At 39.3% G+C, this 17129-nt stretch overlaps 1 protein-coding gene across 3 annotated transcripts in view; it reads right to left on the bottom strand.

Moving 5' to 3' along the window:
• The window catches only part of epha8 (eph receptor A8), a 117554-nt gene that overhangs the window by 25786 nt on the left and 74639 nt on the right, over positions 1–17129 (bottom strand). For all 3 annotated transcript variants that reach the window (XM_044349061.1, XM_044349062.1, XM_044349063.1), the window contains 2 exons: positions 1505–1660; positions 874–1299 (listed from right to left, as the gene is read on the bottom strand). In XM_044349061.1, the coding sequence (XP_044204996.1) occupies positions 874–1299; positions 1505–1660 (582 nt within the window). The remainder of the gene's footprint in view (positions 1–873; positions 1300–1504; positions 1661–17129) is intronic.

Below are 17129 nucleotides of genomic sequence, written 5' to 3'. Positions count from 1 at the left end.
TTTCTCCCTATATTTCCTATTAACTCACAACTTGTCAGTCACTGTGGGTGGTCATCTACTGATGGTGGGCCACACTTGGAGACCATGACCAAAAATCAACAAAGCTTTGCTCTATTAAAACCAAAACCCCTGATCCTACCTGAACTAAAATAAGTCCTTTGATTCATTGGCTGCGTTCACACTATTATAGGGTTTCAGGGGCTACAGAAGGGACAGATATAAGCTAAAAAAAAAAATGCTAAATTTTTCCAACTATGTAAAGTTGGAAAGTTCACTGCTCAATACTTAAGTGGCAGTCAATCAATGACATGATTATTGGTAGTGATTACTGAAAAGTCAATCAGGATGAAGATAAAGCTGGCCGTTTATAGACTCAGTATGGAGTATAGATGTGTCAGAGTAGGACATGAGCACTCTTTGCTGACGGTGGCAGCTATTCCAACCAGTCCTTATGGAAACAAAGTGTGGGTGGCACAACCTGTTTTTCATTATCAGCACAAAATGTCGTTGAGACAGCACATTTCTTTCAAAGATTGTTATTTTGGCACTTTTGCTAAATTTGACGGTGGAGAGAGACAGCAAGGAGAGAAGAGAAAGACTTTTGATGAAGGGCCAAGGCTGGATTTAAACTCAAAATGATGCAACTGCAAGTGAGCTGCCAACATGCCCCATGGGCTAAGTTTATCTTTTATTTCTCTTTCTCTGGATAATTTACAACAAGTTATTCAAGGTTGGTTTTTAACATGAGACATCGTAGTTCTATGGTCTGAGCTTGAGCCATCACAAATTCTTTCACATACAACCATTGTCCTGCCTTCTAACATCTATGTGCCTTGATGATGTGATACTGTATGTCATTGTTTCGAACCCTACCTGCCTGGTTCGTTGTAATGTTGACCAAGGCGTAGAGTGATGGCTCATTGCTCAGGTGCGTCACCGCATTCTTGGCCAGGATGCGGAAGGAGTAGTTGGTGTGGGCCACCAGGTTGAGCACCGTCACCCAGGGCTCCGTCAACCCGGTCTGGCGCGGGACGAATCGAACTGCGGCTGTGCCCGAACGCTCCACCATCCCTCCTCCCACGGCCCCAAAACTCGCCCCTCCGACTGCCTTCCCTCCACCAGTGCCTCCTGGGGAGGATGCACAGTCCTCGCAGGGCCCTCCTTCTCCTGAGCACTTCTGACACAACACGTTATACTGTAGGTCGCTGCGACCTCCGGTGTCCAGAGGGCGATCCCACTCTAAATTCACAGACGTCCCGTTGACCGAGGAGATGACGTTTACTGGAGCAGATGGAGGGCCTGGAGAAAAGAAAGACAGTGTTCAAGTTCATTCACAGGTTTGATCGCTGTAGGAAATTGGATTTTTGAGGCATAGATAAGTCCGGCACATCATTCCATAGTTGCTGTACATTGCGGATGTGTGCAAGTGTTTGTGTGCACATGTCTTGGATATGGTTTTGCCTGTGGGATTAGATAATCTTGTGTACCGTGTGTTTGTGCTTACGGGAGCATGGAGCTGCTGGTGGGTCATCTGCCGCTCGATAGTAGTTGGAGTCACAGGGGCAGGCGAGGGCGGCTCTGGTCTCTGAGTGGCTGTGTTGAGGACATTTACCACACAGGCCATCGCCCGCCACTGGCTTATAGAAACCCACCTCACAGGCTGCAGAGAGAGAGAGAGAGAGAGAGAGAGAGAGAATAAATAGAGTAAATAGAGAGCTTGCAGGGAAGGGCTCTGCACTCTCATAATCACTCAGACCATGATAAAATTGAGAGAGTGCAGCCAGAAAGGCATGAATCACACTCCTATAGCAAGCTGTGCATATCAACGCCGCTTCAACTTTTTCAGAACTATGTCATCTCCTCCAAAGCATTCATTTTAGGACATAACCCAACCCCCCCTTCTCCAAATCTATGTATAATTACAGGCCTTGTAACCGTAGAGACCGCAGAGCAGGGGAGATGAAAGTCATACTTCTTTCTGCTCAGATTTGGGCTGAAAAGGCTTTGCACTGTTGATACTCCCAGTGAGACCATCAGAATCCAGACCGTGTTTCAACCTTATTCAGCTCCTCTGATACATATTCATTTTTAACTCCGCACTGATTAATAATGGAGGGGGCTCTGATAAATATACTCTTTTTCCAGGCATTTAATAGGCTTCTGCTATGGTAAATGGGGCAGGGGTAAACCTTGCATACACTCAGAAAGCAGCAGCTTTAGCAGTAGACACCGGCATGCTCGTGTTTGCTCTCCCTCACAGGGTAATTTATGTTTCCCAGAATGCTGTTGGTTAGTTTACAGATGCAGTGTTTTCCTAACCTTTTTAGTGTTATGTTTATAGAAGACCATTTTAGGTGCTTAGACTTCAAAGGTGCTGAAAGAAGCATGAAATTGGATAACCAACATGAGTGAAATTATAACAAAGTGAACAGTTAAAATGTATTGTGGATTACTGGCTGAGACATTTTTAGATGCATTTGAATGCTTTTACCTGAAAAGTACACATGCAAATGTCCCCCATGACTGCATAGAAACACATAGACAAACACATACAATTGATGTGCAACTTATCCATTTGGTTAGATTTTATGATGTCCTGCATGATGGCGTTCAATTTGATAGGCAGAATTAGAATTTTTTGCAGCCTTTTTATTTTCAGCTAAATGTTCAGTGGAACCGTAGTTAATGCAATGGTGAAACAGCTATTTCTTTTGAAAAATTAAACCATTTGAATGATGCTTCTTTAACCACCAGGACATGATCCCTAATTGGCTTCCTACCTGCAGCCTTGCATGGTGTTTTATTTGAAGTGTCCAGTCAAAGGTGCAGCTGCCAGGAATCCTACCCTGGTGTCTGTGGCTTAGGCCTGGAGTGTTTTCACTCTCTTCTACTCGCACACCCACATTATGCATGAGTAAGTTTTGACAGACATGTAAAATTGAAATAGAAATGAAAATGGAGAGGAAACTAAAACAATATGGTGGGAAAAAATTGTAATCTTTGCCTTCAAAGTTAAAATAAATAAAACAAACATAGATTTCTTTCCAGGTTTTCAGTGTGCCTGCTCTTATTAGATGCAGTGGGGTAAATAGTCAAAATAGAATCATCTGGTCTTCTGTACAAACAAAAACAAACCAAAATTAAAATAGAAAATATTATGTAGTAAAACAGAAAATTATTCATATTCATATTGGAAAATATGGAATATGGAAAAAATGAGCATTATAAAATGAGTTTAAGTTTTAAGTACTTTTACTTACAAAACACAAAGGTCATGTGACTTTGATACTTTTTGTCTTTTTGAGTGAGCACTCCACTCACCATAACCTAAAAACACTCACCTAAAAACAAATCCTTATATATTTTTAATATATTCTGTTTATTTCTTTTAATTCATGCGAGAATAAATTGATTTATATAGCAATTTTAGGGTTGTGTCTGAAGGCAGATTTCATAATTCTCATCAGTAAGCAACAGCTCATAGAGTTACAGCAGCTTATGTTAATACTCATTTTTGCAAAAAATGGACTTATAAACATGAACATAACCTCTGTGTTACAGTACAAGAGTAAAAATGTGATTGATAACTTATCCACACACAGTAAACAGTGGCCTGCTTCATTTATCGCTGAAGCAAAATTGACATAAATCTGTTCTGCTCAGATCAGCCAAATTATGTTACATACCTTTGTTATTCATCTAAGTAAATTCATAAGATGTTTGCAGGTCTAATCTATTGGGATTTATATGAGCCTTGTGTTTACATTGTTATTTACTGTAGATTTATGAGGAGTCATGTATAAGATTTGCTGTAATCTATAAAATGGGAAACTTCATGTTTTTTTATAGGGCCACATATTTTTGCTGCTATTTGCCTACCACTGCCAGAGGGGTGAGTTCCTCATCATAGATACAAGCCAGCTTTTCTTGCTCTGATAATACAGTGAACATAAAAAGATGTGAGTTCACATGAGTTCAAAGAAAGATGAAAGTATATCTGGAATGAAATTTTTAAACATATTTGATTAACTGCAAATGTCAGAAAATAGTGAAATATGCCCATTATAATTTGTAAATGTGTTGTTTTGTCTAAGCAATAGTCCAGATATGTCATATAGGCCAAAGAAAAGCAGCAAATCCTCACATCCAGTGATTTTTTGCATTCTTGCTTGCAAAAAAAACTCAAACAATTAATTGATTATCAAAATATTTGCAGATGAATTTTCCGTCATCAACTAATCAATTAATTGACTAATTGTTGCAGCTCAAATACATTGTAACAATATCAGTATATATTTACATAATCACATAATTCTTTCAGCACAATTCACACTGTCACTCAGCTTCATTTATAATTATTTTAGCTCATCCACTTAGATGTGTTTTTCTTACGGTAACTCCCACTGAATATTACACTTATTGTACAGACTGATGTGTGCAAAATTAGTTGGAGGGCTGGTTTTACTTTCCTCCACAGAAAGGGGAAGATTTCTTTGTGCTTGACATTTGGGTTAGTCATTTTTAATTAATTTAGGGTGGTACATAAGACATTTACAGAATGGTGCTTTCACAGCAGGGCTTCCTCTATATGGCTGGATTTCATAATTGAATTCCCATCATTTATGATTCACCATAGGATGTGCCATGACTTCTTAGCCGTCAATGCCACTGCTGAAAATGTCAGCGTCTTTCTTCCTGTCCTCTCTGCTGAGAAGACCTGCTTTCATGAAAAGTCACAGAGAAACATGCTAATGTGGACAAAGAGGGAGAGCATGACACTTTGTTCTCAGTGTGTGTGTGTCTGTCATACAGACTTTTCTGTGACATTGGAGTGACAGGCAGTGGCTTGTAGTCAAACTTGAAACAATCTAAACATAATGAGGTCTACATTTTAGGATGCAAAGCAGAGCTGGGAGCTCTAAGCTGGAGCTGAGTGAGCCAGTACTGTAATGTAAGGTGTGGTGGAGCTGAGAGCAGCTTGTATTTTGCAGAAAAGGATTTACCAGCTCAGCTTCCTTCCACTATTTACCAAAGAATCCTGTGCTGAGACAGAAATGTCTGGATTTTATTTACAGACATTAGGTTGACATGCCAACAAACCAAGAGGGACCTGCAGTTTCACACAGAAGTCCATGAGTCCTGCCAAAACGTTGATTCTGAAGCCTGACACCGTCCAGCAATGTATCCTGGGATGTCAGCAGGAGTCAGTATATATAATTAACCAGTATCTTTAAAAAAGCTTCCTCCTTGCAACACATTTCCTAATTGACAGTGGATGAAGTTAGCACTAGTGTCATGATCCAATCACACAATGTCTACAGTATGAGAAGAACCTCCTGTTGATTTCATCCATTACTCTAAGATGGTTAGCCCCATAACTAGCCCTCTCACCAGAGAAACATGCTAAATTAGCTATTAAAGACATGTATGTTTGTTAAGAAGTGAAACCAAGTTCAAACAAACATGTAACTCTTTTATAATTAGCTGAATTGACTGTATTTGTGTTGATGTTTGATTTTATTTAGATGTAACTGCCAGCGGCGGGGCTTCACAGCCATTTTGCTTCTGTAGTTCTTTTCGTCAAGAGGGAGATATCTCAGCCAATCAGTTCTGAATATCTCCAACTTGGAATTACAACTAGTGGGCTGATGATGGTTTTATCCACTCAGCTGCTCATAAGTGTAGTCTTCTCAATATGAATATGAATGTGACCAGGAATTAGCATTAGCATTAGGGCTCATTGCTAATGGCAAGCTTTGGGTAGCTAGCTATTGAAATTGTTGCAATATAAGACAACATTATCAGACCGACAAAAAGCTGTATTAATCCTTTGAACCCCATTTTAGTTCCATCTATCTGATTATTGCATAGTCTGAATCTGCTCAGTTAACTTTTAGCTAGCAATCAAAATCCAGCCATTATCCAGCTCTATATGAGTGTAATTTCTGAGCATACATGAAACACACATACTTTTATATGTAATTTATATGTAATTTGTTTGGCTGTGTTTAGTGATTATCATGTTCTGAATTGAATGTAAATGAACCAAGTGGTAGATGCAAAGCCTGATGTACTGTCTTCATATTTGCAGATCCATATATTTCAGACCTGGAGAAGGAGTTAACCTTTCCAGTAGTTAGCTGAATAATTTTTATCTAAGTAAAAAGTAGAAAAATGTCTTGAAATATGTCTGGAGGGCATCTTAAAATTGATTTTTTTATAGTGCTAGACTCTATTGAGTATTTCATCTGGCTATAGTGCCATATGCTAATACTTAAGTATCTGCCATTACTAACTTGATGTAAAATGAGTGTAAATGTAATATGAGGAAATTGAGCCTTTAACTACTTTGCAATAAGAGGTCGAAACTGTAGGATGAAACTATGACAAGTGTAACTGAGAATGAACTTTACCTCTAAAAATGTGCAACACACTACATACACACCCACACATACACACACACCTGCACAAGTGCTGATAATGTAAAACACAGAGCAGATGCTCAGATATGTGCACAGACACCATCACCACACACACACACACACACACACGCACACAATATTTGTATCACTATAGATAAACAGACTGGGGGCGATAGTGATCTTCTCTTTCACTGTCGCCCCACAGGAACCAGAAACTATTTCTATTTGCAATATTTATCCCAGACTGTTTTCTCTTCCTCCTTTTTATCCCGTTAATCCCTCCATCCCTTGATGTTTTTTGTGAAGCCCCTGAGTTGAAAAGCAGGTCACGATAAACATCGGAACAGCTCGTTCATCAAGGAGAGAGGCGGCGTGCGCTTTGAAGTCTCTGACAGATTCACCAGGAGTTCTACACACACTCACACATATACACACACATGCAAAGGTTATGATAATGCAGAACACACACAAACATACACATGAGGTGTTTGATGCAGCCACAGTAAGCATACGCAAAATGAATTTATCAGCACACAGGTAAATATGCAAAGGGAGAGCGAAGGCGGCCCATGTCAAGACCAGCTGTGATAACCTTTCACTTCACTTCTGATATGCTGCTCATTTGGTGCTCTGGATGAAGGAAAGGATGAAAATATATATATAGGAATAATAATAATAATAATAATAATATCATAATCAGAAGACAAATAAAGAGACCAACAGCTCCAAGACCAATGTGGTCAATGTAGAATGACAACTAATGCCTGGCTAATGAAATGATATTGGGAAAAATCCATTGAAAATGCCTTAGAATAACAACATCTCCAATGTGCTTCATACCATCTACTCTATGTTTTGTGTTTTACTTTGTGTGCCACCAAGTCAGATTTGTCTGGAATCTCCCAGCACAATCTTTACAGCACAAACAGGACGTGAGTGCTGTTCTTCCAGCACAAACTGAGCCAGGGCTTTGAAAGTTTCTGGTTACAGCCTGGGATGTCACAATCCTTTTATTTACTCGATGAGGAAACCTCTTCTGAACGCACCGTGTTGTGAGAGAGTAAACTATGAATCACATGTGCAAGTCAATGGCAACCGGTAGTTTCATTTATGTTTCCACACTGACAGCGAGTTTGAGTGAGTGATGCTATTTCAGTGATATTTTACAAGAAAAACTGATGGTATGTTATATTTTCTTAATGCAGAATGATGAATGAAAAAAATGAAATTTAAAAGAAGAACTATAACCAAATTATCAAAATAAACATTTGAGACTGTGGAACTCTGTATTGGAAAATACTCTAACGTACTTGGATTGGGACTGATAGTAAGAATACTTGATTGGAAAACACTAGATTACGAAAAACACAAAGTGTGCAACCAGTGGCCTCAGATCCCCAAAGTTTACTGTGTGTTTTCAGTTGTAAGTAATTTGATTAATGGCAAATTTGATTAGGAATTTGCACCACAAGCACTACATCGAATCATGTGGGTCTTGCATCATAAGCTTACAGTATCTTGCAGCCCTGTCTTGTAGAGGCCTCTGTCAAAAATGAGTTTTAGGGTAGGGCTGAAGGTTAGGGATATGCACCATGAGCACAATATGAACTATCAGTTGTTTTTTATTCAAATTGTCTAAAACTAATTGAAACACAGACAACCTGAAGCGAGGTATGGTCCCAGTGTAGGAGTACTAGTTGATTTCAGTGTTTTAGGCATATAATGAAGGAACAAACAGGGGCCCAACAAGACAGTTTTGAGACCTGAACAGTTCACTCCCTTGTAACAAGAACGTGAAAAGATAGTCTGACAGAAACACAGCTTGCAGCATGTTAAATTAAACAAACGTTCACAAAGTCTTTGAAACAGAATTAATGAGAGATGTTCATTTTGGGAGAGTCACGACTGCTGTCCAGGGTGCTGATTCTGGATCAGTCTTGGGTGTGTTGGTGTCTGGAAGGCACTAAGCTACCTTCGGTCAAGTCAGTTTAAGAGTTATTTCATTCATTTGCATCATGTCTGTGGCCAGTTTACTCAGTTTTCTCTCTCCATTGCGGCAGTTCTTGTTTCATGCGGCAGTGATCTACATAAAGTCTGAAATGATGTGTGCGGTGTGTTCTCTGCACTTGGGTACTGTTGTATTATGAAATAAACCTTTTTGAAAGTTTGCTTTTTTGTTGTGTCTAGGCTGTGTCACTGCAGACCTACGTCTCTGAAATGAAGATAGTAAAGTTGGGAAGTTCTTATGAATTATAGCCAAAACTTTACAAATATGATCCAGGTTCCAAAAATATTACATTTTCTTTGACAGCATCCAACAGGATAACACAACAAACGGTAACAGTTTAAACACTGTTATGACCGACTGTAGTCAAAACTATTTTTTTTCCATGAAAAGAATTTCAGAACATTATTTGTTTTGTTATGTTTACAGACATTTAATTCTACTGTGTATTGATCATAATAAGAACATATAATCAATTACCTCTCAGACAAAGTGATGGATATAATAGAATAGAAATATGGCCTATGAACAGAAAAAGTTGTGGAAATAGAAAGGAAAGGGATGTGGTGTGAAAAGGCACATGCATCTCTGTTTGGTCGCACTGCGTTAGGTAAAGTGTTAACGGAATGTGTGTGTTGGTAAAAGTGTCTGTACGTGTGTGTGTGTGTGTGTGTTACTGTGTGTTTGTTTGTGTGTTGCCTTGCGTGTCAGTACCTGTCAATGTAGTGCACTCGCTACAGGAGAATTTGCATTACAATGAATCTTAATAGCCGTGTGCGGCACTGTGTGCTGACCTTGATTTATTCCCTGTATAAGTGGGTAAATAAATACATTGGGAAAAAGGGGGAGCTGAAGAAAGCACATCATCGTCCCACGCGTGAGGAGACTGAGGGAGGAGTGGGGAGGAGCGGAGGGGAGTGGGGTCTTAAGTGTAACCTGGGTTGGCTGGTGAAAGCTCACATTTAGCGTGCTGTGCTGGCTCAGAGCCTGCTCTGCTTCAAGGATACATTTGAAAAATCAATAATAAAATGAAAACAATAAATGCATTTCTTCATTTAAAAAAAATAAGGACTGAAAAAATAAATCACTAAAATGTGTAAAGACACATTTTATGGTGGTTGTAAAAAAAAAAATCCCCATAAACAGTAAAGTAAGACTCAAAATTGTGGAAGAATTAGAAGTAGATGTAGAAGTAGAAGAATTTAAATAGATTCATAGCATTGAAAGACGCATAGCCATCACCACATTCAGGCTTACGAGCTGGAATGCATTAACATTGTGATGGTCACATGTACCTCAGTAAACAGAACTCCATTTGTTATTTTTTAATGGCTCTCTGGGATGTTTTCTTTTGTCTGCCAAAAGACACAAGTCATTTTTCTTACTTGGAAATGTTTTAAATTAATTTCAGTTAATTAATAAATAAAGGTGCAAATCAGCACTTTTTTGTCTTTTGTCTCCATCTTTGGAATTGTTGTTGAGTTGTTTTGGCACTGCCAGTCACAGAGGTCACTTTTTGCTACAGCTATAGTTGAAACTGCTTAAGTCTAGTCTGTTCCTGTCGAGTTTGAATCCGAACAGTTTGAAGATTTAGTCAGGAAGTCCAAATGGGAGTTCAGCCTGAGTCAGGACTGTGTCTAAAAGTGGTTGAGACCAAAAGAATAAGTTCACATTTTTTCCAAGTCTGTCATAAAAGAACAGTCAGGTGCTCTATTCCTCCTGTCCATGCTGCTCTTTATGAGATTCCTTCCTAATGTGCTTCCAATGCATGTGATGGAGGACAAAATCCACAGCCCCTGTTGTGTGCAAAAATCCATTCCAGCCTAAGGTAATGAAATCAAGGGTGGACCTTCCACAGTTACTGTTTTTTAGTATAAAATTCCCTCTCTGTGTTTCCACAGGCAGTGTTTCTATGCTGAGCTGTGATGAAGGGATAGTAACACAAAGGGCATAAAAGATTATAACCTTGGAAGATACTCTGGATTTGATTAACGCTGAAACTACAACCTAACTTCAGATAAACTTTGAATTTATTTTTTCACTAACGAGGATTGTGGATTTTGCCCACCAATCATTTTTATTGGAAGCACAATATGAATGAAAATTGTTTCAATGTACATACAGGCACCTGACTTCTCTTTTAAGACAGACTTGAAATAAAATGTGAACCTATCTTTTAACCAGTTATTGTCTTCCAAACAAAACATTTCATTTTCCTGTGTGCCACAGTATTTGGCATTGTAAAAAACTACTAAATACTAGGATTTAGAGAAGCAAATGCAGAACCTTTTATTTACTGGACACACATTGAACCATAATTGTGCTGCATCAGTCAAAAACAGAAAGTAGAAAAGCTGGAATTATTTGATCACAAATGTTTACTTTGCTACTTATCCTTAAACTTATGCATCAACAAGAGCAGATTGAAAAGTTCTTTAAGAACATCTCCAGTCCTGATGTCCTAGACCTCAAGCAGCAGCGACCTTGTAAGGAAGTGAGTGCACTCCAAAAATCCAGTGACAAAGTTAGCCAAAGGCTCCTTAGCTGGTTCCCCAGGGACCACATGAAGCCACTAACGAGCCGCTAAAGCTGTCTGAGTGATGGATGAAGGTGTTGGTGAGATCAGCTGTGGAAATGGGACACTCACCATCCACAGTGTCCCTCCTCCTACAATGCCAATCCAGATACTAACAGCTGGATTGTCGCTCTGCTACAGCTCACTGTACACTTTAAATGACGGCATCACCTTCTAATATGAGGTACGCCTGATTTACTCGGCTTTAGGTCCAGGTGCATAGAGACAGATGACTTTGGGGGGAGAATAGATGGGACTGGTTAACGATCTTTAAAGCAAGAAAGATAGATGGGTTGAGCTTGTTAGTGCCATGACCAGAGGACAACACAGGAAAATAAAATCATTATCAGTGTCCCTTGCAAGTAAAAGTGTCCTGTGGCATTCTGGGACATGGCTGTGGTCAGATTGGTACTGACATCCTTGACACTAATGTTGAACTGTATTATGATTTATGTGTTAAATAAAAAACAAGTTACAATTCACAGAAAATTAAAAATATTTTCATTCATCTTAATCATGATTATAATGAATCCAAGATGCAACTGTGTTATAACTTTTATATTGTCTGTAGCAGGGTGTCCGTACTTTAATATCGTCCTATTGTCATCACCAGAGATCACCAATGAATGGTGGATGGGGAGGTCTTTCTCTGTGATCACTCATTTTAAATATCAGTATAGCCGATCTCTCGTTAATCTGCATTTTTGTTCATTTTGTCAGATGATGTAGTGCTCATAAAATAATGATGTTATCTGCAGCCCGAGAGCTTGTATTTACTGTATGAACCATTTATGAGCTGATCAGATTTCACACTACTTCAGATGTCTGATAACAGACACAGAAAAATGTGTAAATGAGAACTATATGGTGCATTCGGCTGCAGTGTACGTGATCACAGAGAGCAGGAGACTGAACAGAGGTCCCTCTCTTCTTCTCTTGGTCTCATTGTCTCTAATTACAAACATAAAAAACTAGGTTTGCTGTAAATTGTGTGAAGACAAAGTCAGTAGCAAATGAAATGCATTCTTGAAATCCATTTTAAGTCATCTGTCAATAAATACAGGCATTTATATACATTCACTATTGCATGTTTCAGAGACTTGAGCCGCTTCAGCAACAATAGACCCAGCATGTTAAGATAGTGGAGCAGGGAAAAGAGCAAAGCTTTCTTGAGCACTGAGCAGGCATATGGAGAATGGAGATGCTGGGTTTTGTCAGACTGCAACAGTGCACTTGTCAGGATTGGCAGATGGAAAAGGGATCACAAATGGGTTGCTTGTGCTGATTGACAGTGCACAGACATGCCACTCCAGCAGAAACATGTCCTGTAAATGCACAGTGGGGAGTAGATTTTATTTTTCATTATAACATTCTAGTTACCCTAATAATCAACGATTCAGTTGTCGATGATCTGATCAGTTGTCGATAGTCGATCTGATCACCATTTGGCACAAGCCTAGACTGTAGTTTATACTGTACAGCATATTCACAAACCTTAGCACATTTAGCACAAGACAGTAGACAGCTCATTACACAGTCAGCTCCTGGACTCTGCCACAGAGACACATTAGAAGAGAAAATAACCAGTCTGTGGCAGCATTTATTAGACTGCAAAGTGGGAACAAGTGAGGCTGAACACTGCAATAAAACCTAAAGCCTGGTGCTGACCCACAGTTGGCTACCTACCACCAAGGCCCCAACTCAGAAAAAACAAAAAAAAAAAGTCACCTGGAGAAAAATAGCAAATTTTAAACTGTCAAAGTGAAAAAGCGTTAGTTTATCCCACCGGGTACCTGTGTTTCCTCTGGCAATATGATCATAACACATTTCTGAGGTCATCTACCACATAATTAGCTGACCTTATTGAGAAAAAGTGTGAACAGAGAGGAAAATATTACAGAGATTCTGGACATTGCAGCATTTGTCTGAGCGGTCTTCCTAATTAATCCAATAGAAACCACAAAAGTCATCAGTGTTTGTTTATAGGAATCCTTTCAGCATTTTTCTAATTTTTTGTTATTGAAAAAAGGAAATGTTTCATACTACAAGCCTCTTAGCCTCTTAGTGGGTGGTCCAGTATAGGTGTTTGATTGACAGCTGATGTAAACTAACTTGCTGGTAAGTATAGCTTACAAGCCAAGGACAGACAGCTTTTTGTTAGCAGTGGCTTTGAAGACAATGGACCACAACATTTAGCATCTAAACTGGCCGACATTGCAAGTAGGTTTTTAAACTATTCAGTGTTCAATAAATATTAACTAATTATCAAGCCTGCTGACTGGTGTTAGTGCTTTTTTATGTTTGTTTGGTAGCTCAGCAGGTTGCTGTCTGGCTTGTCATTGTCAGTCAGTCACAGAATGGTAACAATTCATGTTTTATGAAAATCAAGTTCAAATCAAATTAAACTTAGAGTAAGCATGAGCAGTCAGCACAAAGCCTTAATGAACTTTCACTATTTATTTAGATTTTTTCTCTCTTTGTCTCTATTTTCCTTTTACCAGATGACTGGAACTGACTCAATTCAACCAATCAAATTTTGCCACGACCTCTGTGAGCCAATCATCTTGTTGCTGTCAAACTTTAAAACTCTACTTTTCTCTGCTGCTGTCAGCTGTCATTTCAGTGTGAGATTGATGTGACCCTCCTCCTCATCCACCTCCAGGTTATTCAGAACCAGCTGTCCATGGGTTCTTCCACTGAGCTCATCAGAAGTGCCAACAAGTCTGTTTTTCCCTCCTTCACTGTCACCAGTGTCTAGACTCCACTGGGGGGGATATTCCTCTGCGGCTCATGGAGTGATTACCCCCCAAATATGATGACATCACAGTTGGGTCTAATCGCCAAGGACTCCTCACATATCCCTGCAATTTTTCCATGCTGTGCACACAATGTGAGATAAGCTCATTTAATAACTCTTTAAGTCTCTCTTTCAGTTAGTCTCTCCTGATTGGAATGATTTGATTGACCATATGTCTGTATGTCTTTTCTGTGTGTTGATTTGGAAAAAAAGGGTGATGAATACAAAGTGATACATGTATATGCAAAGAAGTTCTCCCTTGTCAATCTACGGACAAGGGTGTGCAGTTATGAAACTAAAAAATTCAACTCCAGTGTCTCCCTTGTTGATACTGATTTCTCTCTCAAAAGAGAGCACAGGACGTGATTTAAGGAGCAGATGATGTTTGCTTTAATTTAATTTCAGTTGGACTTAAAGCTGCACCCATCAGTATTTTTCTTTTAGCCATGGTTCAGATGACTATGTGTAATGTGAAAGGTGTTACTTGTAGTGACAAACCCCAAAGAGAATGATCACCAGACTCTGCAGCTGTCCTCAGCTCTACTGAACATTTTAGTGTCTTTCAGCTTATTGGCCTGGATTTTCTTATACCTGCATTTTTACTGTTTTTGTTCGCTCCATGGCTCTCATCATCTCATGGCAGACAGCTTTAATAAACACACTGTACACTACCTGCTCAGCACCAAACATCTGACTGACATAGTCAGAGACTAGCTGGTGAACACAGTGAAGCATTTAGCAGCTAAAGAGCCAGAGATTTCCCTCAGGAGGTGGTGGCGACCAACACAGCGCTCAATGGAGAATATTTGTGGCAAGTAACATGTCCTTAAATGAACCCTAACGTAGGTCTGTCTGCTGGAAATGAAAATCGGTTGCAAATACATTATATCAATAATATTACATTTATAAAGTGTGATTATAGTCTGTTGTGCTGCCCATGTGACCAAAAAATAAATAATTATAGGTTTAATACAAATGCAAATGCATTGATTTGATTGGCTATATGCCAAAAATCTGATATGTAGACAGACAAATCAAAAAAAGAACCAAAAAATATAGTATACATTTCTCACTTTAGGGTATTAATGTACAGTATTCACAGAGCAGATCTGCATGCTGTTGCAAAACATAAACATGCAATTCCAGTTAGACTTTAAAGGACGGGTTCACAATTTTTCAAGTCTGTCTTAAAACAACAGTCAGGTGCACAAATGAACACTGAAACATATTTTTGCTGTAATCATTCCTCCTGTTCATACTGACCATTAGAAAATCCCTTCATAATATATTCACAATGGAAGAGATGGGAGACAAAATCCACAGTCCTCCTTCTCTGCAAAAATTTATTTAAAAGTTTATCTGAAGCTTATATGAAGTTTCAGCGTCCAGATGAGTCAAATCAAGTAGATATCTTTCAACATTACAGTCTTTTTAGTGCCAAAGTCCCTCTTTTTGTTACTATACTTCCACCGCAGCTCAACAGGGAAACACTGTCTGAGGAAACACAAAGAGGGAATTTGATACTAAAAAGACTGTAAATGTGTCAGATATCCACTTGATATGACTAACTCAGACTGTTGAAGCCTCATGTAAGCTTCACATCAACTTTTAAATGCATTTTTGCGCAAAATGACTGTGATGGGCCTCCATCACTTACACTGAAAGCATGTTTGAAGGGGATCTTTTAATAGCCAGTATGAACAAGAGGAATGATTACAGCGAGGAAAACCTCTTTCACTGTTCATATGGACACCTGACTGCTGTTTTAAGACCAGTGTTGGGCAAGTTGAATACTGTAATTAATTAGTGATGAAAAAATAATTATATTACTTTATTACTTTTGTTACTCAGCCATCAGTCTTGTCGAAGTTGCCTTTAAACAAGTCAAAATACTCCACACACACGCTGCATCTTTGTATTCAACGCAATGAAATAGAAAATGAGGCGTTTGTGGTTCAACAAGCAGGCAGTAAACAGTTTGGAAGAAGTCCCGACCTAAGCTGTGCAATTCACCCACCCTCCAGCTCTGAATTAAACCAGCGTCAGGTGACTCCTGAATGTAGGCGTACCTGTGACTAATGTTAGCAAGCCAGCTAAGCTACAACACAACTTTGGAATTACTGCCAGTCGCATTTCTCCTCCTCCAGAGCGTCTGTCAGCTGAACGCAGAGACCACACTGATATCAACCCTCCATTAATCCCGGTAAGACAGCGAGCGTAAGTGTAAATATAATGGCGCGTTACAGAGATTAGTAACAGTAATATGATTACTGAATTTCAAGCTGTAAAAAAAGTAAAAGAAAAAAGTATTAATATTACTGTAATGTGTTGCAAGTAATGCATTAATGCCCAACACTGTTTAAGACAGACTTGAAAAATTTTGAACCTATCCTTTAATGATTTAGGCATATTCTCTCCTACATGTCTTTTACATGTGAATCATGTGTGTCTATAAGTCTGTCTGTTTTTCAAAGATACACACACTCGCTAGTATAGATATGTTACAGTTTATGGTACAGATACTAGCATTTGAACCCTCTCTAGCTGTCTGTACTTCTGTCTGCTGGAAAAACACTGATATCAGAGAAACTAAGGCAAATAACAAGTATGGTGTCAATATCTTAAGTCCATATACAGTACCAGTCAAAAATTTGGGCACAATTTCTCATTCAAGTGAATGGGAAGGTGTGTCCAAACTTTTGACTGGTACTGAACATTCCTGCCTCTCTTTGCCTCCCTGTTGGCCTCCCTGCTGGGTTCAAATCAATTCCATCAATGAAGCCATCACAAAAGGGAACATTACCGCAGTGTTTTCCTGTGAAAAAAGGCCTGGTAATTACAAATCAAACGAGACAAATACATCCTGGTTAATGAGCGTTAAACGGATGTTAATTATCCGATTGAATGGCTGTCTCTCCATTAAACTGCGTCTGATGGAGGGAGTGGGAGGAGAGGGAGGGGGGGTCGAGGGGAAGGGTAGCTCAAAAAAGAGGCATTCTGAAAGCCATATTAGCAGCAGATTGAGAAGATCAGACAGTGTAAAGTGTGTGTCGGAAACGCAAGCGAGAGGGGAAAGGCGTGGGGAGAGGCAGCGGGGGAGGGATGGGAGGAAGGGAGACTAAACTTTTCTCTTTTTTCCGACATTAGCAATTGCCACGATGCATCAGAGGGGAAATTAATCAACTGTTTTTGATTATTTATATATTTGAAAAGGACAAAGTGTGCACGGAGAGAGCTGAACACTGACGGAGTCACACTGTGCTAATACGGTCACACCCGCTCTGCCAGGCAGCTCCAGTCATGGCATATCCGTCTCAGAGGGATCAGAAG

The sequence above is a fragment of the Thunnus albacares genome, chromosome 4 (assembly GCF_914725855.1).
Source record: "Thunnus albacares chromosome 4, fThuAlb1.1, whole genome shotgun sequence".
In the NCBI taxonomy this organism is placed as follows: domain Eukaryota; kingdom Metazoa; phylum Chordata; class Actinopteri; order Scombriformes; family Scombridae; genus Thunnus; species Thunnus albacares.
Note: the sequence above shows the minus strand (reverse complement) of the source record. Positions and strands in the feature narration are given on the sequence as shown.